Below are 23,778 nucleotides of genomic sequence, written 5' to 3'. Positions count from 1 at the left end.
AGGGTAGCGGTGTTGGTGCCTGAGGGGAGGAAAGAGCTGTTTCCTGCTTCCTGGCTGCAGCGCCTGTTTCCACTGTCAGAACCAGTGGGCCAGGGACACAGGTGTAAGCTTTTGTGCTTTGTGTTTATAGCTGCCATAGGCAGGGCCTCCCTCTGGCCGGCCTGATGCCAGGGCAGGGGCTGCTGGTTTGCGAGCTGGTGCCAGCAAGCCAAGAGTAAGGTGCAGCAGGCTGCGTATCACAATGGGGGGGCCTCAGAGCTAAGTAGCCAGTTTGGGAGATGGAGCACCTGAAGATCGTGATAGTTTCCAACCTGCTGGGCAGAGCATGCCCAGACAACCTTGTGCACCCATCCCTTCTCCCAAGCAGCAAGCTCCGGGCAATCCCCACCCCTTCAGCAGCCCTCTCACTGCTAGGAAGCTTCTCAGACTGCCCGCCTTTCCTTTGTCCCAGAGTAGCTGGATGTGGATCCCTGTCCTCTACAAATGACTGGAATCTCAGTCTCTCCAAGTGTTCCACCTGTCTTAGATTTCCAACCCCACTAATCTCCAGAGCACCATGCAATCTAGGTATGTACTCCCAAAGCAGATCTCCAGGGCTGGGTGTTCAGCAGTCCTAGGCTTCCACCCCCTCCCCTATCCGTTTCTCTTCCTCTTGCTGGTGAGCTGGAGTGGGGGAAGGGCTTGGGTCCTGCCAGATCAAGACTTTGGTATGTTATCATATTTCATGAGATCTGCTCTGTTCTCCAGGTGTATGCAGTCTGGTGCAGCCTTCTTTCCTGTTGCTCTTTTAGGATTAGCTGTATTAACTATATTTTCATATTATATGTGGTTTTGGGAGGAGCACTCTGTCTCACCTCTCATGCTGCCACCTTTAATCCCTTCCTGGGAGCTTTACAATTTACAAGTCCTTTTGAAATGGGCTTAAGAATAGTCTCAATATGTCGGGTTGGCAAGTAGAGGTGCTGCCCAGAAACGGCAGATTTGAGGTTTTCTGCATTATGAAGTAGGCCCATAGACATGGATGTAGTTCCAGGGTTTGGAGCCCCTGCTGTGCAGCCTTGAGCATGGTGTTAAAATCAACTGCATTGTAGTTTTGCTTCATTGAACTAAAGAGCCTGCACTTCTCCACTCTTTTATTTTTTTATAGCTTGCCTCTTTCCAACAGAGACTTGAGGCAGCTGAGTTAGACTAAATGAAATTTAATTTTTCCTTTCTAGTGATTTTAATAGCTTCATGAAAATGGCCACTCAACTCTGATTCCCAAAGATCCCTTTACAGGATTTTTATTTCCTTAAAACTTTCAACTATGTTTTTTGTTTTTTAATTCAAGAGACCCATCACATATTGTCTGGAAAAGTGGGATGTGTAGAGGTCTGTGACACACTCATGCCTCTGTTCTTTCTGAGAGAGAATGTGTGTACTCTCTGGTTAATTTCCCTCTGGTTAAATTCTCTTCTGACCTGGTTAAAAAATGATCACATTCAATTTTGTGACTCAATAGTCAACTCAGTCCAACACAGAGAACAAAATGCAACCCTTCCCTCAGTTTATAAAGCAATCATGCATCTCTTCCATCAGCTCTCACACATAGCCAAAACTGTTTCAGAGATTAGGCCCACCCACTCATTGTACATTTTCCCAGCATATCAGGATTAAAATCTTTGTTGTGCTGAATTGCAGAGCTCAAACAAGTCACTGAGGTTTGCCTAAGCCAACAAGTGGAGAGCTTTTTGACAGCAAGTGGGTAAATTGGGCTCTTGAGAAGAGTCTGTTTCTGTAGCTCAGAGACTGAGCCAAATATACCTTAAAGGCTCTTTCTTCTGACCCCTGTGGCCTCCACCCAGTGCTGATTACTCAAGCAATAAGGAAGTTAAGCTCTGAAGGTTATTTCTAGATCATGAGTGAGAACAAATCAAACTTATGGTGTCAGGAATTCTGCACCTTGTTACCTAAACTAGGTACTGCAGGACAATAATGTTAATCCAGATATTAACTACCATCCCATCTGAGAGAGGGACATCATAGCCATCTGAATGTAAGGGCTTCTGTGTAGGATGGGCCTCTCTTGTAGAATCACAAAGCTCATTGGCACATTGAAAATTTCTGAGAGTTTCTGCAATGAAGAAACTTGATATTCTCAGTGTACCCTAAACATGCCTGAGAATAGAACCATTTTATTTCATGGGCAATCTTTGAACATCTCAAAGCAGTGATACAGCAAGCATTTACTGCATTAACGGGAAGTTACTCCTTCCAGTCACAAAGTCTGCTATATACTAGACACCTAATAGAGTTTTGAAAATCAAATAAGGGCATGAGTAAATGAAATCTTATAAAGTGAAAATGTATATATTTATATGCACAGACTTGATAAATGATCTTTTCCTACAGAAACACACTTAACATCACCCAATCCATGTTTATTGAGCTCCTGCTGTTTGAGAGGCCCTCCCTAGGTCTTGGGGACCTCTGAATCTTAAATGACAAGAGTTAGCCATGCAAAGAGGTGGCTCCAAAACTATATATGACATGCATGTATACAGAAGTTCTTACATGTGCTGCATTTAAGCAATTATTAACACATATTAACAATTAATACAATTATTAAAATACAAATATAGATACACATACATATTTTATGTTTTGAAGACAAAACCTAGTATCAAAAATGTTTTTGTTCAATGAGAGAACATTTTAGTATGTTCTAATCTTTAATCCCCTCCTGGGAGCTTTACAATTTACAGTCCTTTTGAAATGGGTTTAACAATAGTCTCAATATGTCAGGTTGGCAAGTAGAGGTACTGCCCAGAAACGGCAGATTTGAGGAGCCTCAATCACAAAGGTCTCTCGTGTCTCCAAATTACATCAAGGAGAACATGAATCATGAACAGAAATAGGAAATGTAGCATTTAATATTTAAGTTAGTTAAAAATGTAATTTTTGTCAAGGTCTGCACATCCTCATTACAGGAATTCTATTGAACTGCCACTCCACCTTTCTCACAACCAAAAGAATAGCCCCCTACCTATAGATTTCATCTCCCTTAACTGATGAAAACTCCATCATCTCTCTTTTCTTCCTATCCTAAGCTGTAAATCTAACCAGGGATGAAAAAGCTCTTTATAAATGAGAACATAAAAGTTTGACTTTTTTATATATACATATAACTCTAACCCTGTAGTTGTTTCTCAGCCTATCCTGGGGATGTCATTCCCTCTCTATTCAGTCCACAAATTTGTATTGGGTTCCTTAGTATGCAGCGACACACTCTGTGCTAAGACCAGATGATGTGATACCAATACAGTCTTGCACTGTTCCTTCCCCCACTGAGCTCATCCTCTGAGAAGAGACACAGATATTAACAAGGAGCCACAGAGATGAAAATGAAAAATAGCCCTGAGGTGCTGTATGAAATAATGGTGTAGAGGAATAAACCTACCTGCTCACAGCGGTTGCGGGAGGCACGCCTGAGGAAGTGGTGGTTGAGCTGGGGCTAAAAGGCAGGACAGGAGTCAACTAAGGTGATTGTAGGAAGGAGGTGAGGCTGGGAAGAGCCTTTGGAAGTGCTCCCAGCACAGGAGGGGCATGGCTTGCTGGAGAAACTGAAAGAATTCCTTGAAGACAGGAATATTTTATTTTTGAAATCAGCAAAGTCTGGCATGTAATAGCACTCAAAAACTGTTTGTTGAATGAACGCCTGAACTTGGTAGACAATGCCAAATTTCTTTCTTGGCACTCTCTGGTGACAGAGGCATCAGCCCATGCCCAGAGAAAAAGGAAGTGTAGCCCTCAGACCCCAAAGCTTTTCCTGCAACAAAGCTCCAAGAAGACTCCAAATGCTCCTAAAAGGTGATTCGTTACTTGAGTCCATCCTTCTTTCCCTGTTCTTTCATGTATTCATTTGCTGATTTACCACATTTTATGGAGCAACTGGCCATGCTAGTCACCAGGGAGGATTCAAAAATGATGACAATATATCCGCAGCCTCAAAACCTTTTAGTCCACCAGGATTTTATCAAGTGCACTGATATTCAGAACACAAGGCAGCAGAGTCTGAGCTAATGGCAGAGATAAAAATTAAATGTTAAGAGAGTGAGAGATCCCTTTAAGTTGAGGTATTTGGAGAAGGAAACCGTAGTCATATCATGCCTTGAATGAAAGGTATGGAAGAATTTGACAAGTAGATATAGGGTGCAGGGAGAAGGGAAAAGCTATTTCAGGTTGAAAGCAAAATGTGAACAAAAATAAAAGAAAAGGTCAAAGTGTGTACAAGAGGGAACAAAACGATCTACTTTAATAGGACCACAACACAGAGTAGGATTGAGGCCTGCAAGAGAGGATATAAATGATCATCACCTTGAAGGCATTCTTGAAGACTTTTATCTTGTTGACAAATGATATGAAGTTAAACCTTTGTCTTCAGAGTTAGGCTTTAGAAGGATAGTTTTGACAAAATATGTGGAGAATACACTGAATGAAATAGAAATGGGGAAAATAGAAGTGGTTAGGAGGTGTTTTCAACTGTTCAGGTAAGAGCCATGGAAGGACTTAACCAGGGTGAGCTGAAGTGGAGTGACATGGCAGAGGTGGAATCAAATAGTTGCAGTGACTAGCTGGTTATAGGGCCTTATCAATGAGCTGAAAATAGCGTTTGCGCAGCTGGGAAGAGGAAATGCCATCCAGTGACTGAAGAAGTGAAACAGGAGGCAGATTTGGAAGGAAGATGATGAAAGTTGTCAAGTGCCTGGAAGAACAATGCCAGCTTATTAAATGCACACTTGAACCAAATTATATTTCTTAACATAATTGTTTATGTGGGACTGTGGGATGTTCCAATCCAAAACTCCATAAAGTAGTTCCATTTACAATATTATTAGCACCATATTCAAAGTATCTGCATGTACCATGAACAAATCTAAACATCTCCTTCTAGTATTTCTCCCAGGTGTATTATTCTATGATCCACCTTCAAATTTCCTTTCTATAAAGTCCAAATACTTTGTTAAATACAGCCCACATCTTAATTAAATGTGTTAATTCTATTTAAAGTATCAGAGATCAAAATCACACCCACCACTTTCAGTAAACTTAATTAAAACCAGACATCTGCCAACATGTACATATGATGATACTAAAAGAAAATTTTAATAAGAAAATACAAATATTTGAATTGACAGTGTCATAGAAATTATATTTCATCTGAGAGGAACAATGTGAGATATAAAGTAGAGCAATCTTCTTGAACTTTAATGTAAGTCATCCGAGGATATTATTAGATTTCTGGACCCAGCCTGAGATGTTGATGCAGCAGGTCTGAGTTGGCCCATGAATGTGTATTTCCAACAAATTCCCAGGTGATGTTGACACTGACAGGATGACTTATTGAGTAAAGGTAGTTAACGGGGTAAGTCTGACATCAGAATCGCTGGACTTACATTCCACCGCCATAATTCACTAGCTTTACAATCTCATGTTACCAAATCTTTTTAAGCCTCAGATTTCTCACCTATAAAATGGCAATAAAAGTGGAACTCATTGTGATAGGTATGAGAACTAAACTAGCTGATCTGTAAAATGTGCTTCTGGCAGCACAAGACACATGGTACATGCCCCAAAATTAGGTGTCACTGTATTTAATGGTACACATTAAGGAAAGAGATTCTTAAGAATCAAGAATCATTAGACTATAGCCTCCAGTCCAAATCTGGCTCATTGTTTTGGTAATGCTAGTGAACTAAGTTTAAATTTTTTAATGTTTGGAAAATATCAAAATATTTTGCAACATATGAAAAATATATAGAAAATTCAAATTTCAATGTCCACAAATAACGTACTGTTGTAACGCAGCCACACACATTCACTGACATATTGCCTGTGGATGATTTGGGCTACAAGGGCAGAGTTGAGCAGTCATGTGACAGAGCACATACTAGCTGGAAAAGCTGTGGCGTATACTACATGGCTTTTTATATTGAGTTTACCAACCTCCAATATAGTACCATGTGACTTAATCCATGAATTATTGGGATTAGAACCATCAGCATTTCTGGTCTACCGCCAGTAACGTTCAGTGGCTATAGTCTCTTTTTATAATGTAACTGTACTGAGAGAATGAAGGATTCTTAGGAATCAAATACTAGAACTGGGAAATAAAATGAATTTGAGGGATAAGTGAAAAAATTGAATCATTACCATCAAAGCTCCTCAAACCAGGAATGCTATTAGATGCCCCAACCCACTTTTTAAAAAAGCAGTATTTATTTCCTTTTCCGGATAGAAAAGCAATACATGATTATAGTATTTGGAAAATACAGAAATGTATACAGAATATAAACTGGTCATATTCTCAATAGTAGAGTTAACCACATTTAAACAAGTTTTTACAAAATTGGGATGTTACTGTACAAATGGTTATATATATATATTAACGTTAACATTTCTCCAACATCCTCATATTCTCCGAGAAGTTAAATGGGTGATGTTCCATTGTTCAGAAATGCCCTAATTCATTTTATTGCCCTCATTAGACTTTAAATTATAAATTTCAATTTTTAATAATAAAATAAGTTTGCTTATGATTTTTCTGAATATCTGTGGTAATAAAACAACTTATGTCTAAGTTTGGGCTGCTCTCAAGATGAAAAGATACAGAGACATGGGTTATGTTCATTGCAACAGCAGTCTCTCTCTCCCAATTTCCCATTATTTCCAAATCACACCAATTTGGGGGATTTTCTACCTTATGACTTAGTAACATTAAATGACTTCTATCTTTGACCAACCATGTTGTTTTTATTGTTTTTTCTATAGACCTGATTCTTAAACCCATACCACTATCATCAGGAAAACAAAGTTGTTTTGTTTGAAGTTCCCCCTTCCCTTGGAAAAAAAGGCAATAATCTTATCAAAAATATTTTATTTACAAAAAAATCAATTATACTATACATCCTATACTGGAAATACATTGAATAATTGCTAAAATAAATACAGGCAATTAATTCAATCTCTTATAAGAATGAGAGAATTTGACATTTGAATGTTATCAAAGCTTAACTTAAAACATAAATAGTTAAAAAGGCAAACTCAAGTTTTAGTCTCATTTATTGGCATGGTGTTTTGTTTCCCACAAGCTCTCCAATCAGGGATTCTGAGTTGCAGAACGTGGGGTACTTTCTGTACTCCCAAGGTAGAATGTGCAGCTTTTTCTTAGGCAGGATAGATGGACCATAGATGGCTGCATGAAAAGGAAGCAGAAAGGCAGAAGCACATGGCCAAACACTCCTTCACGTCTCTGCCTCATCACAATACTTTTTATGCAACTTATTCATGTGTTTGTATTTTAACACAGGTCTGCACAGTACCAGCTACAAGGCAAGATGGGTCTTGTCAAAAGTCACACTGAGTAAGTGAGGTCCTGGAGTAGCTAATTAGCTGGATTCACGGTAACTGGTTCATCAGTTTTCTTATGTGCCAATTTTTATTATTAAACCTTGATATCATTTCTAATATGTAAACATTTATGTAGGCCAAGAAAAGGAGAGATGAAGCAATTATGTAATTCAGAAAAAGATCCTCCCTAGAAAGTAAAACAGGACGCTTGGAGCGTGAATGTACTAATTTTGAATCCATATGCTTTATACTTATTATTTATCCAACTCACCCGTGTAAACATCACGCTAATATGTAAAATGAACTGGCAAGCAGAAAAGACAGGTAAATATGTTCAATATATAGACAGGATCCCATTAATTCAGGCCATAGATCAAAATGATGAACTGCATTGTACTTGTCCAAATTAAACAGGTATTTTTCCATTTTCCATTTTACTGGGAAAACACAGCCAGAATCCCCAAAGATTATTCATCTTTGATATTCATGTTTTGTCCAGTGCTGGAGGCCTAGTGTTTTCCTTAGAGCACTAATATTCCCTTTTCTTTAAAATCTTATGAAAAAATTGCACTTTTCTACCCCTTTGGCCTTGATTTTCAATGATTTTCTTTTATACAGTATGTTATTTCTCCTCCCAAAGTATGACAGGTATTTTGGCCTTCTCTGAAAGAAATGCTTAGTTAAAATATCGAAAGTTTAAAAACTTTTTTCACAGAAATAAACTATTCAATTTTTAAAAGGTAGAGAGAGACACATACTTTTTATTCTTTCTATCATGAACAACATCAGTCAACCAAGCTTCACATTTTAGGTAGGGTTTTTTTTTTAGTATGAATTTTTTTCAAAACCTATTTTATTAAAAAAAAAAGGGAGAACAGGTGTATTTTGGCAGAAGTAAAATATAGAATATGCAAAATTTGCTTTAAAAATTGGCATACAAAACTTTAAAACAGTACAATTATATAAAAATACAGCATAGCCAATGGCCTCTAAAATTTCCTTTGGCATTTCATTTGGTAGAGTTAAAAAGAGAGAATCTTTTCTTAAAAAAAAAAAAATAGCTATCAGCACAGTCCATAAGTTAGGTTGTCTATGTTGAAAGAACTTTTCCTTGAGTTTCCAAAATCCTTTTCTTCCATGATAACCCACATAAAGCATGGCTAGTGAGGTATATAGGGCAAAACACTGTTAGGCAGATGTACAGTAAGGAAAAAGTGCATAACAAAGAATTCTTCCCATTTTCCTAGATATAACAGGCTAAATCTGAGTTTCTTCTTGTTGATGTATCATTTACTTTGGCGGAATCAAAATAAACCCATAGAAATCTCTTTGTTCAAGTCCCAGCAGCAGTGATATGTCTCCTTTGGTGGCATTATCGGATGCCACAATACTGTACAGTCCCCAGAGGAACTAAGCTTTCATGTGTGACTGCAAACGTCAAGTGAACGTCTGATCATACATCAAGCACCATGTCATACTGTTGTCCCTTCTTCCGCCTGCCACATTTATTGATGAGAACCACATACAGCGTCAAAAGCATGACCCAATAGCATGCATAGAGCAACGTTCCAACAATTAGAACTGTCTGTTTGGATTCTGAGAATGGCCCTTTAGATTCCTTATAAATGGTGAAAATCACACCACCCAGGAGGATTGTAAACCAAACTGATACTGGAATGAGTCCTATGAAATTAACAACAATGGTTTTCCTTCCGGATGTGCCCCACCCAGCTTTGTTTATCGTTGCAATTGCAAACATTTTGGCGGGAAGTAAACTTGACATGTACAACACCGAGTAGAGGGACATGAACACCATGACGATGTTTCCTCTGAGGCAGCTGGCAAAAGATGACTTTATAAGACCTACTAACTGGACAGTTAACAAGAAGAGGAGGATATTCCAAATTTTACCCCTGTAGAACAGCTGGATTACTGTGGCAATGAGGAAAAAAGGGAAGAAGCCAGTGATGACCGCTTCATAGGTCATCCACAAGTGATGTTTATGAAACCACATCGCATTGTACAGCCACTCTCGGAAGTAGGACTTGCTCCAGCGCGTCTGCTGGTTTAGCCATCTGAGATACTCTATAGGTGTTTCAGTAAGGCACTTGGATCGAGCTGTGTATTTTGTTGCATAGCCCAGACTCAGCACTCGGTTCGTTAGATGCCGGTCATCACCGAAACTACATTGGCTGCCCATAAATTCCTGATTGTACCAGTCTTCCACAAATTCATGCAGCAAGGAATTTCTGTACATTCCCAGAGGTCCACTAATGCACTGGACACACCCAAAGTAAGACTGGCAGGCCCTTTCTATGTTAAAAGCCATCCAGTATCTCACACTGCTGAGGAAGGAGATCCAAGAATCGTACTTGTTTAAAATCTGCAAAAAGGAGAAAAAGAAGTAAAAGGTGAGCCTTAGCTAAAAAATACCAACAAAATGTGCACCATTGTCAGATTACTACCTGGAGTGAGGTTTGTTAACTTACCCTATTTTAGCCTCCTTCTTTTTGACGTGGTTATATTTTATTTTCTCTGATTCTCCATTACTAGATTAATTTGATAAGTTGTGTTCATGTGCTGGGACTCCTTAATGATAAGCCTTTTTTCTACTCCATTATTCTGTCCTCTTTTTGCTGCTTTTTGTTCTTGCTCTTGTTATAATACTGAGATTTTTTTTTTAGGCTTTAGTTTTTCACCCTCTAAATTCTTCTCCCACTCTTTTCTACCATCAGAGATTTGACGGCTTTTGTATTCATTGCAGCAGTATTTACAAAAGCCAAAATATGGAAGCAAGCTAAGTGTCCATCAGTAGCTGAATGGATAAAGAAGATGTGGTACATACACTCAGTGGAATATTATTCAGCCATAGAAAGAAAACAAATTCTACCATTTGCAACAACATGGATGGAGCTAGAGGGTATTATGCTCAGTGAATAAGCCAGGTGGAGAACGACAAGTACCAAATGATTTCCCTCACTTGTGGAGTATAACAAAGCAAAAGTTAAGGAACAAAACAGCAGCAGAGGCACAGAACCCAAGAAGGGACTAGCAGTTACCAAAGGGGAGGGTGGGTAGGAAGGGAAGGAGAAATGGATTAAGGGGCATTATAATTAGCAATCACAATATAGGTAGGTCACGGGGAAGCCAGTACAGCATGGAGAAGACACGTAATGACTCTATAGCAACTTACTACACTGACAGTTACTACAATGGGGGGTGGGGAGGACTTGATAATATGCGTGAATGTTGAAACCACAATGTTGCTCATGTGAAACCTTCATAGTAAGATTGTGTATCAATGATACCTTAATTTAAAAAAAAAGATTTGAAGGTATTTAAGCCCTAGTCTCTCCTGCTCTGGTTCATTTCCAACTCATCCAATTCCATTAATTTTCCTTCTCCATCCTTCCACCTTTCATGCAGCACCATGATAAAGGATTTGCTCAGGACTCCCTACAAAACTTAAATCCTGAAGTAATGCTCTATGTAAAGGCTATTGAAAATGATCAGCTTCTTCTTGGCAACATTTCTAAATTCTCTGCTCTTAGTTTTTGTTCAATTTTCATTTGAATTTTGCATGCTTCCTTTTTATCACCAGGCTATTTCTTTGTCTGTTCTAGTACATTTTCTTTGTCTTCAGTCACCTTTTCACATATGAAATGGGCTATACATCAACAGAATACCTAAATTTTAAAGCCAAATTTCCATGTTTCTCACTCTTTCCTGAAACCTAATCTCTCATTTGCAAAGGATTCATTTTCATGTTCACATACACTGCATTTTACATTCACATAAATTTCCCCCATCCTACAAATTTCAAGTTGCCTTCATTAATATTTTTTTCTTCACTAATTGTTTCTCCATTTATAGCAAATAATGGGAAATAAGTAATAAATGCAAAACCCACTTATTAATAATTCCTTTGCCTTTCTCACTTTCTTTGTTTTCTCATTTGGATCTTTGATCAACCATGTATTGGTCACTTTCAAAAACATACATTTTAAGGTACAGAAACCATCCTCTGCCATACTTTATTTTTTAACCCTTGCAACTAAATGAACTCCAACATCAGAAGTTACCAGAACATTAAATTATGGCTGAAGAAGATAAGACAGAACTCATTACACACTGACATGTATTACATATAACTTATCGGCCACCACAGAAATGGGTTACACCCCAGGATTAAGCAAAGAAATCCTAACACTTCAATTCAGACAAGAGAAGAGCAGTAAAGTGGTTCCAAGGTACATCCTATTGTGTCTCCAGCACCAGAAACGACACCTGGCAGAGAGTTTGGTGTGTGGTACTTATGTGTCCAATGGATCAAGGGGTAAGAGTGCTACTAAAAGTGACTCATGCAAAAAAAGTGAAGCCATATGCACCTGGACATCTCCCCCAACACCACCAACCATGGGGTCTTCTTCTAAAACCTTTACCATCTCCACAGATGAGGCAGGGTCAAGCATGGTGTCTGAATCACAAACCTGACAAAAAAGCAGAAAAAGAGTTAGAGAGAAGGTGGAACTATGAGTGTACTCTATACAGTCAAAATTGGGCATACAGTGTGTCTTCAGCCTTAGACCACAAGTCCTCAATAGGCAGATATCACAGGAAAAACAGTTTGATATAGCATGACCAATACAAAGAGCTTGTTTTTCAGCACGCTCAATATTCAAGTTAATGACATTGCTGGATAGAACAGATGAAGTCATGTGCTACATATGTCTTGTGGGGTGACCACCTTGTCCCGGTTTCCCAATTTTATCAATGAAAAGTCTTATGTTCCAGTGAACATTCTAGTTTTCCAGGACCTCGAAAACATCTTGGGTTGGTCACCCTACATGTCTGTTTTATTTTTTATTTTTCCAGTTGCCTTAAATAAGACTTTTGGGCAACTTGTCCTTGTAATCTGAATGGTGACTGGAAAATCCTGTAACAATATTGAAGGGAGACATGGCTAAGTGACTTTCCCCCCTAGTTTAATATATTGAATAAAAGGAAAGCAATTCTCCTGCAGCTGGTTGTAGATATCGTATGAGTTGGGCTTCACAGATGGCAGTGCATCAGGAAGGGGAGTAGCATGACCTTTAGACCACCTTTTTATTCTGGAGTATTAAATATTCATCTTACCTTGTGTCTATAAAAGTAGATGTAAATTATCTTAACCCATGCTAGAAATGTAAATTGTTGTTCGTAAAAACAATCTTTCTATGAATCAAAAAAGCAATTCTGAAACCAAACCCACTACAACTTGAAGAAAATTATTGAGATTATTCTAGCCATTGAGCCCCTGACGTTTAAATTAGAGGCCCAAGGAGACAGGGTTATAAATGGTACTTTTCTTTCCAGTCTGACTTCTGAGCCAACTGGAAAATGAAACAAAAAAAATACGGGAGATAAGAAACCAAAATATCACCTGTAAACTCAGAAAGCTGATATAGAGGAAGGATAGGGCTTTTATCTGTGGAGTAAGTGCACTTCATGCTCTTCATTACTATGTTCCCCAGTATTAGAGCATCTAAGTGGGGCCAGCCTCCACCTGCAGATACTGTGCATGACCTTTCTAAAGGCACGAACGATACCTGCTCCTAGGTGGTAGCCTGCTCCCAGAAAGGGGAAGAGGGAGTGGGGCCTACCCCTTACTCCTTCAGTGCTCACCCATCTGATTCTCTTCTCTTAGAGAGGAAGGAGTAAGGCATGTGGGAAAAGGCTACTACTTACTCCACAGGTGGGTTATACCTGTGGATAGAGCCTCTTCCACATGATCAAAGACTATCAGGAGGAAAAACGCTGCCACCTCTCTAGCCCTGATTAGTACTGGTAAGACATAGTGTTCTTTTCCGGGGGATGTAGTAAGGCCAGGATAGGTGTAAGCAGATCAGCATTGATATGTAAGCAACCAGTTTCACATCCCCATCCAAACAATAAGTGAGATGATTGGCACAGACTGGCTGTTATCTGCAATCCCCATTATTTTGTCATTGAGTCTGGCTAGACTGTATGGATTTGATCAGGATTTAGCCTATTTAGTCATATTTATTTATTTACATCAAAAGTAATTATTTTAACAGTTCTCCAAACTATAAAAATAGGGATTTGATATGCTAGATTTGAACGAAAAAGCAAAACAAAACTAAGAAGATATTTTGTAGAATCATAAACTCCCAGAGTTGAAGGGGACTTTTTATACATGTGTACATAGAGCTTGAATCCTTCACGTAATTAGCTGAGGGATCTCAACATTTTGAAATGTTAATTTTACTACTATCTTTTTCTGACAAAGGTATTAATATATTTTAATTTTAATAAAGATTGTTAGCAAAAACAGCTATTTAAATGCATTACTGGAACTTACAGAGTACATGGGGTATCCACTTACAAAGTGATCACCTCTTTGGATTTATTTACTTACTACAGTGTGATAAAATTAATATTACAGCAACTTTAGTACTAATGTCTGAATTTTTGTTTTAATTTACTTACATACAAGCATCTATTTTCAAAATAGGCACCCATTTATTGTTTTTGTTTTGTGTTATTTTATGGCATCTTATTTTGGTCCAGCACAGCCTCACTTCAGAGAAAAAAATTTAGGCAGCAGCTCCACGTTAGTTTTTCACTGTAGGAAACAGGATTTTACTAATATCTGAATTTGTACCCAAGCATTCCAAGCCCCAGAAGCCTAAATGAATTCCTTCAAAAGCAATGTTTTGCCTCTCCCATGCTTGTTTATTGTTGGTTTGTATATGGCTACAAACCGGGCAGGCCTGTAAGAAGGGTGGAGAAAGGTGAGCAGGAGTTAAGCCGCCTTTAGAACCGTATCCTGAGCTCATGGCCACACCCACCTCTATTGATTCAAGCTGGGAGAGGTAAAACCAGAAAGCTAAAATAAGCCTAAAGACAACAGGAAGGGGGCAATCTAGAATTAATGTGCAAGTAACTCCGCCTGCTTGTGAGCATAAAGCAAGCCAAGGGAACTGCCTCTTTGAAATGACTAAACCTGAACCAAACTTCTGACGTTCTGAATATTTAAACTGGTCTTGTCCCTCTCCGTTTCCAACAGTTAAGCCCCAGAAATTCTCTAAGTGTGTTCCCATAGTGAGGCTAGCTGTCAGAGGGAAAGCTCTCAGAAATCTCTTGGGTAGGAGTTTGTTACCCGTTTGATTCAAAGCTTTAAGGAAGTGCAATTTCTGGATGTTGTATTTGGTGACAGAATGCCAACCAAAAAGCCACTGTCTACGTCTGTCAAAGCATGCGTGTTCATGAACCTAATAGCATTTACTTATTGGTGTGTGGAGAATGTAACATTAGCCCCTCTTAAAATCCGGACAGTAGGAATAGGATTTCTAGCTGTCTCCTCACCAATTAATATTTGGTGAGGAGAGCTCAAGTACGTAATTTCATAAACGTTGGCTGTTTAGCCCTGGGCTAGAAGCTGTGGGGGACAGTTCACGCGGAGCTTAACCTTACACAGAAAAAATGACAGGACATGATCTGCACACAGGAAATAATTAAGAGAACAAATCAAAACATCTTTCCACACTGACTCTATCACTGTAATTTATTTAAACCACAATCACTAGTGATAAGATTTCTCACTAGAAGTGGAAATGAAGCCAAGTCCCCAAATTTTGACTAGGGTGGAAAATGTCAAGATATAAAGACACACTATTGGGAGGAACCAGCCGCCTCAGTCTTACACACAGAATCATCAAATAAAGTGCCTAAGACCATATGGCTCTTCCTATTCTAGCCAAGAGGTAAGGCCCTCCCCTTTCCTATCTAAAACAGGGGTTGGCAAACTAAGGGCTACAGGCCAAGTCGGGCCTGTTACCTGTTTTGATATGGCCTATGAGCTAAAAATGGTTTTCAGCTTTTTAAATAGTTGAAAAAAATCAAGAGTATTTTGAGACACTTGGAAATATGAAATTCAAATGTCAGTGTCCATAAATACAGTCTTTTTGGAACCCATGCATGCTCATTCATTTTCCATGTTATCTATGGTTGCTTTCACACTAAAGTACCAAAGTTGAATAGTTGCAACAGAGACCATATGGCCTACAAAGCCTAGTATTTACTGTCAGGCCTTTTACAAGCAAAGTTTGCCAACCCTGGAACTAAAATAATTGGTTACAGGGGGAGGGTTCTTTTTCATAAAACTTAAAAAAAAGAACAAGAGTTGAAATCAAATATATTCTAAGCCCCAATTTTAACTCTAGTAGGTTGTTTTTAAAGGTTGCCTCCATCTCTTTGTTATAAATAAGAGTAACTGCATAAAAAGTATAAAACATTAATAGTTTTTTTCTTTAGCCAAGATCTGCCTATTATAAGAACAAATGCTCAGAATCAAAAAGCCTTAGTTAAAAGTCTTGAGTACTGTATCTTAACTATTTCTTAGGATCTTGAACAAGCCATTTACCATCATCACGGTACCAGAGTGAGACACTGCATATAAGTACTTTGTAAATTACAAAGGACTGGAGAGAAGTATGCCATTAGCATAAGGGAATAATCCAAATTTTTATATTCCCTAAGCAAACCCGTATCTCAAAGATCCTGACAATCATTACCACAAATAGGTGGCTCAGTAGAGACTTTTTAAAAGAACATGGGAACTGATTACATATTGAGAACCTTACAACAATAACCAAATTCAAATATGTCTGGAGTTATCTATAATAGTTATAAACTATTGGTCTGTAGCTTATTACCTAAGTTCTTTAAGACTGTAAATCCACTACAAGTTATGTCACTGATCTTAATTTACCTCACCATAATTTAAATAAATATCTCCTCTACAAATAGTGTTACTTATTCTGCCAAATGTCTTTCAAATTCTAAGACCCAACCAAGTCTAAAATGCCAAAACTCCATGTTTTACTCTAATGTGTTTCCTTTCAGACTGACTGGGGGATCCGCTCCCACCCTCACCCCTACTTGCCCCATACCACTTCAAAAGCCATTAGGGGCTCCACAGATTGAGGAAATCTTAATTACTCTGGCTGTTTTCAATGCAGAAACAGGTTGAAAAAAATTAAGACCCTTTCTGTTGCTACTGCCTTGATCCTTTGCCTGCTTATGAGGCTCAACTCTGTCTTAACCTTGACTTTTCCTCTTAATTTTAACCCAGTGAGACTATTTTTTTTCTACAATGTGTGCAATTCACTCATGGTCTTGCCCCTGCTACCCTGCTTCCCTGCTACCACTTAATCACAAAGTAAATGGAAAGCTCCCGTCACTCCCACTGCCCCCTGAAACATTTCTGTAACAGAAATAGACCAGAACACAAAATCACAAATAATTATTTAGTAGCAAACAAGATGGTGCCAGTCTCCCTGAACCCCTAACAGTACAATATCAGAGTGAACACACTACTGAAAAGAAAAGAGAGCACCACACATATGTTGGAATCAAACAGATCTAAGTCCCAATCCACCAGGTCTAGTTTCTGACCTTACACTCCTTACCTCTCCTTTCTAAGCCTGAAACATCCTTCAGGTGGAAAATACGGATAATCACATCCACCTAAGTTTGTTATGACAGTATGTTAGATAGTACAGGTAAAGCAATTACTCATGGCTGGCTCACAGTAAATGCTCAATGAAAGGAAGACAAATATATATATATATATATATATATATATGTACACACACACACTAAAACATAATAAACTAAAAGCAGAGGCAAAACCTAAGTATCTAGTCCAATGTCAGGAGTCTTTCTTGTTACTATAAATAAGCTATGATTCACTGGGAGAAGAGGAAACCAATGCCTAGTCCAATACCGGTAAATTTAAACAAGCTGAGTTCTGGAAAGGCAATGTAAGAGTCCTCAGAGTGGGCTGTCTACTAGGGAAAAGAAATATAAATATTAGAGAGCAGCTAATTGTGATTCTTGTATAGCCTGGAATGTACCCTTGGAGTGCAATGTGTGAAAGTTCATCATGTAGCAAGCAAAGGGCAGACCCTGGACCTGTTGAAACTTTCTAAAGTGTTTCTTGCATCGAGACCTGGTATTTCTTCAGTGACACTGAATCTGCTGAATGAGATGCTACTTCAAACAGGAACATGATCTTTGGTTTCGGAAGTACTGAAATATCTGAGAGAATTTTATCTTTTTAATGTAGACTCCGAAAGCTGAATTGTCGGGTGAAAGGGTACGAAGGACTGGTAACTTATGAGGGGACCACCTACATGCTGGAGAGGAAGGAAACAACAGAATTAGGGCAGGAGATAATCTTCACAAAAACAGAATATTGCACACAATTTAAAATTTATCAGATAACCAATAAACGTTAGTCAAATACTCATCATGTACAGTCATTACAAATGACTTCTAAGGTTTTGCCAATCTTGCGTGATATTTCATTTTTTTTTTAATCTTGATTTTCTACTTATTTGGATTCTGATAAATAGAATTTACAAGTAGGCATACAGCCAAACTTACCAGCCTCAGTGGCAAATACAAAATGGCAAGTGTTCGGAGTGGCAAATAGGAAAATTGTAAAATCTAAGGATTTCAGATCTAAAAAGACCCACGACCCACTTAAGTTAATCAGTAAAATCATTCCAGGAAAAGGGGGAAAAAATGTTATAAGAAAAAGAAAAATGATCTTTCTTTTGGGTTGGGGGCAGGGAGGATGACCCTCTTTTACCGTAAGTTGTTTCCTGGCTTGGGTCTCACACCCAGCCAAGGGTCTCTCTTACACCAGACACATCTAAGTAATCTGGCCCTTTTCTGTTGCTCTTTTAAAGGAATTAGGAAGCTGTGTGTCTCCTTTGGTAGAATGGCACTACCTAAATTGTTATGAAATTCTTGATTTTGATCAGTCTAGAATCTTTTCAAAGCATTAAGGTTAAAAGGCATCATTTGATTATTCTCTTTTCCTTTTTAGGAAAGTTTAAATATGTGTTCAAAGTTATAGAAGGTGCAAAGCAACGTGACAAACCAACTGGAAAAGTGGGAAACCAAATGTTGTCACCTCTAAGGCTTAAGTGGAGATATACCCTTATCCCAAATGGTTGGAATCCTCTTTCTAAATAGAAGGGAATCAGGAAATCCCATAATGGTGGCACTTACATCAGTGTTTACATGCAAGAACCCAACTTTGAGAGACAGGGCAGATCAACAATGAAAGTGAGCAGCATGATGGTAACTGATGAAAAGGAATTCTGATATCCACCCTTCCACCCTTCTTTGCTTTGATCACACTCTTACATAAAAGCCTGGGTATGTTGCTAGAAATAAATCAAAATGCCAGAGAAATTAGAACTGTACTGAGTTAGAGTCCTGAGCTGAGAGTGACCTCAGAGATCATCCGTTCTACCAACTGGGACCCATCACCAGTCAACAGTAGAATTCTGATTTTCCCATTCCTGTTCCATGTGCTCTTAATCTTATCCTCTAAAATGAAGAATACAAAGAGACATATAATCACAGAAATACACTCAGTACTACTGTAATATCTTTGTATGCTAACAGATAGTAACTATGCTCATCATGGTGAGCATTTAATATATGTAACTGTCAAGTCACTATGTTGTACATCTGAAGCTAATATTATCTATCAGCTATACTTCAATTAATAAAGAAAAAAACATTCAGAAATGTTCTTTTAAAGACACATAACATTCTCAACATCAACTCATAGAATATTTCATTTGCTTAGGTTTCTATACAGAACAGGAACCAACCAAATGTTGGATACAGTAGCTTCTCCTTATTCATGGTAGTTATGTTCTACAAAATTTCTGTGAACACCAAATTAGCAAATACCAAAAAACTGGCTTCTCGCAGAAATACAGTGTTAGGTTCCTCTGGGCCTCTGGTCATATTTTTGTACTGATCAATACCTAACCTTGTTTTATTTGTGTGTTTCTTCTTAAATACACATTATAGCACAAAAATATGAAAAACATCACACTAAATGGACTATGGAGAAGTTACTTGTTTCCAGTATAAAAGTTGTAAGAAAAAGGCAGAGCAGTCTTACTTGACCCCAGATGGGAACCTAAATATCAAATTTATTTTTGCCATCCTGCAAGTCTGTAAATCATCATAGAAGTCTGCAGGTATCGATTTGGGGGTTACAAACACATTTCAATTGAGGAAGATGATTTATAAATACAGAATTCATGAATAATGAGGGTCAACTCTACAACTGTGAATGATTGAGTCTTACTTTCCTCCTGTTCAAAAGAATGTTAGGTACCTAGGATGCTGCCAGATTTAATCCATAAAATTGCCTCCTATAATCATCATTTTAGAAAATGTTCATACTCATTGTGTATTTCCTACCTGGGAAGTCCTTAATGCACACATCAGGGAATACTGTTTTTTCCTTTGTCATATTGACTGGTGGTCAGTTAGGTTGTTAACATCCACTTTGGGTGATAGGAGATATGAATAAAGCAATTATATAATCTAGATGGCAAAGAATACTTAAAAGAGTCTTCTAGTATTGTTAAGTTAAAAAAAAAAAGTAAAACTAATAATCCCCAAATTATTTTAAAAGTAAGAGGAAAATACAAAGGTATATGCTGAAAAACACTAAATTTGATCATCTACGGGTCACATATTTGCTGCAAACAATTTTAATTTTGCTCATTGTGCTGTTCTGTATTTTTAAAAACATACTACCATAAACATGTGTTACTTTGGTATATAAAAAAGCTAATATAAATGCTATTTTTAAGAGTTATGAAAAACTTTTGCCCTACTTTAAGCCCTATTCAGGTCTGAATCTGTCCTCTGAAAAAAGAGTTTTCTCCAGAAAATACTTTTGATTCTAGGTGAAAGTTTTCCTCATTCTATTTCACATCCCCATCATCTTCTTTTCTCACTTTATTATTTTTCTTCTGTTTTCCTATCTTCTCTATCTCTGCAAGCAACCATGAGCATCAAAGAAGAATGTTAGCACACTGGATTTCTGCTCTCCATACCTGTGCCAGCTTTCATTATTCCATTGGCTTTACGGCTGAGACCATAGTCAGTAAATAAGACTAGACAGGGAAGCTGAGAGAGAGGGAGAGGCGGGACTTGATAAAGCCTCATTCTGGAGGTGACCGGGGGAGCTAGGCAGAGCACCCAGGGGTGTAACCTAACCAGAGACTCTAACCTTCAGATAGAGAGTGAGGCCGAGCACCCTTGAAACCGGAAGCAGGAGAGAGGAAAACTTTGACAGCACTCAGCCCCAGTAGTTCTGATTTTCTCTTTCATAGGAGGTCAGGTCATCTGTTAGCAGTCAAGCAGGGATGAGTTTGGTAGTCACTGAACATGGTAGAGGCATGAAATAGCAGGTCATGAGAGCAAGAAGACATCTATTCAAGATCAAGTGAAGAGTGCTGACCAGTGCCAAAGACCCAGCTGCAACTGGAAACCAGTCATTTTGGCCATCTCTCTGCAGTTAAAGAGCATCTCCAGCCAGGTTAGCAAGTTTGAGCAGATGGTCAGTTTCCTCCTCCAGCCCGTTTTCTCCTGTGTATTAGCACCTGAACTTTCCTTCCTTCCTTCCCTAACCAACCTGCACTCCCTCTTCAATTGCTTGTAACAGCAGCCAAATTCCTTGACACCCTCCTCTCCTTTGTTTTTCTGTGCCTTCTGCCCTTCAACTCTGACCTTGGGTCAGAATGGAAGATGGGAGTATATTAGTTTGAACCTTAGGACATTTCCATTTTTTCAGAGGGTACACAGAGTATCAGAGGATTTAATGAGGGATGGCAGGATGAATTACCTGGTTTCAGAATGCCAAAGGTTTTTACCCTTGTTTAAGCATTTGAAATGGATGGAGACTCTCAGGAAGATTCAGGGCCCAGTTAATGGCTACTGCTTGGGCCAGTCTATCTGAGCACTTCAGCCTGAGGGAAGGAACATTTTTAAGCCTGATTAGGGCTTTAGCAGGAAGCCTAACTCTTAACATTTCATATTTTGTATTATTTTTTCTTGGATAGGCACAATGTCAAGTTGTCAGGGATACAAACAAAATTCAAAACAAGAATGATGGGAGAAGGGGGTTTGGGAGGAGCAGGTTTAAAAAGAAGAAAACCCACACAATGACATCTTGATTAGAAACGACAAACACAGCAATTGTTTTAGCTAGAAAGGCAAAATATCAAAACAGATGTTTTCTCATTTGGGGCTCAGAGCTTCATTTTTCAAATCCTCTAAGTTCCCCAGTCATCCCTTTCTTTAAAAGGGTCATTTCATCCTTTCATCTGGGACTGATGTTGCTATATAAATATGTAAAAATGTCCTGGATTAACTGAAACTGTCTTAATTGTTAAAGTTCTAGAAATTAGGAGAAACTCAAGGGTGAAACTCTATCAAATCATTAGGAGATTAATATGCAAATTGGTACCAACTAAAGAAATGCCTCAAAACTCTTCAGATATTAACTCAAACTCACTCTCTGGTGGCCATTGACATGTACTATTAATGTCACGGATTAGGTGATCATATAAGTAGTAATATTAACAACAAATTAACTGACAATGCCATCAGTAACAACTTTTGCTACCTTTTAAACTTTGTACCTTGGATACAGTTTTGAAGTAATTATTTCAAACCCCTTTTGGGATTAATTTATTCTATCTAGAAAACTGAGGCTCGGTGAGGTGGTCCCACTCAAGGACATCCAGTTAGTAACACCTGGATTAGAACCTCAGTCAATGGACTCTGAAGCCAGTGAGCAGCACCCTTTCCCATCTCATTACACAGAAAGACCCCCCAGGCATGACTTTGCAGCAATAGAGTCCCCTAAGGAATATGATGGGTCTTCTGAAAACTAAGATTTCATTTTTAAGAGAGGAGACATTTCTCCCTTCTTGATATCATCCTGGCCAAAATCTAAAGTATCTGCAAAAATTACAACTAAAAAAGTTGCAGGAACCCTACTGACATTCTAAAGAAAGTTTCAATGAGAACTAGAAGATCAGAAACTCTCAAGTGAGCAGTCAGGGAATTAATGAGAGACTCAGCTTGTCTAATTTTCAAGGAAGCAAACACCATCACAAATGCTTTCAAAGGTCAAGTTGCAGTGAGTGAGGTAATGCTGTTTGGGGAGTGAAGTAAACATTACTTTGGTTTTGCTCTGGGAAGTGTTTTCTTTTTTTCTTTTTTCTCCCTTTTTCATTTTCCTTTTCTTTCTCTGTGTCTCAGTTTTGAATTCTTACCCTTTACATTTTTCCCACCATGCCCATTTTGCCTGGTCTTTGTGGAAAACATAGCCTTCCTTTGGACCTGAAGATTTTCTCAAGACCCTTCTGCTCAGCAGACACTATTTTCTTACAAGGCTGGGGATTTTAAGAGTGTGGAAAATGATGTGGGATTTGCCTTGGCAGGACCAAGGGGGCAGAGAAGGGAAGGGAGCGGGGGAGAAGGGAAGGGGGGGAGGGAAGGGAGGGGGTCTCTTGTTCAAAATAATCTTGATTCCCGACCAGTAGCACTGCCCAAGTTAAGCATTTTCATAGATAGTCTTAACAGTTTTACAAGTTTTTTTTTTTTCTCTTTCAAAATGTGCTTTCAACGGTCATGCTGTTTTCAAATGAACTGAAAGGAGTACTGTGTTCAGCAGGGACAAGGATGGGCTATAGCATATGACTGGAGAGACACAAAAGCTGCTTTATTTAAATGTATGTTTGCTCTGGCAGTAATTTGGAAACCTACCTGTACATAATCCACACTTCGTCCCAGTGCTCTGAAGGCCGTGTACATGACTTCTCTTTTTCCACCCCATTTTTGCATGATGCAAATACTTCTGTTGGACAAGACCAGCTGGGTAACATGTTGCGAGCTTTCTTTATGTGACTCATCCGTCTCCCCGGGACCCTTCTCGTGGAAGTTGTTCTTCCAGATGTAAGTGGCTGACCTGTCCCCTCCCATGACTTCACTGAAGATGTCCATCATGTAAAGGTCGTCTTCCGAGTTCCCATCTATGACCATAACCACTTTAATCCCAGGGTAGGTTAGCCTTTTCACAGATTGCAAACATTTTCGTAAGTAGTCTGGATCCTCTTGATACGCAGCGATGCAAAGAGCAACAGTCTTATTCAATTTAATGGGGGTTTCTAGGGATTTTTTCATTTTTCGGTGCTCCAAAAAGGCAAACAGGCTTTGGATGATGAGGTGTGATGCTAAAAAGGCACCATACAGTCCAAAAGAGAAATAGTAATTGTCTGTTTGGATAAACTGGTAGCCAACAATATAAGCAGCCGTGATTCCAAGGAGGAGAGAGACTCCAAAGAGTGTGGTTCCAATTATTCTCAGGATACACAGAAACCTCTCACAATGCATCTGTAATATAATCAAATGATACCCTTGGTTAACCACTCTTGTCCCATACTCGTGAGGTACATAGTGCCCTGGGGGAGAGTATTGAACTGGAAG

The 23,778-nt window shown here is 38.7% G+C and overlaps 1 protein-coding gene across 1 annotated transcript in view; it reads right to left on the bottom strand.

Moving 5' to 3' along the window:
* Positions 1 to 5,952: 5,952 nt before the first annotated feature.
* HAS2 (hyaluronan synthase 2) overlaps positions 5,953 to 23,778 on the bottom strand; it is a 29,702-nt gene continuing 11,876 nt past the window's right edge. The window contains exons 2-4 of the mRNA XM_036925529.2: positions 23,059 to 23,685; positions 11,778 to 11,879; positions 5,953 to 9,772 (exon numbers count right to left, since the gene is read on the bottom strand). Coding sequence (XP_036781424.1) covers positions 8,843 to 9,772; positions 11,778 to 11,879; positions 23,059 to 23,685 — 1,659 coding nt within the window. The 3' untranslated portion in view covers positions 5,953 to 8,842. The remainder of the gene's footprint in view (positions 9,773 to 11,777; positions 11,880 to 23,058; positions 23,686 to 23,778) is intronic.

The sequence above is a fragment of the Manis pentadactyla genome, chromosome 3 (genome assembly GCF_030020395.1).
Source record: "Manis pentadactyla isolate mManPen7 chromosome 3, mManPen7.hap1, whole genome shotgun sequence".
NCBI lineage: Eukaryota > Metazoa > Chordata > Mammalia > Pholidota > Manidae > Manis > Manis pentadactyla.
The sequence above is the reverse complement of the archived record's forward strand: the minus strand, read 5'-3'. Positions and strand labels throughout refer to the sequence as shown.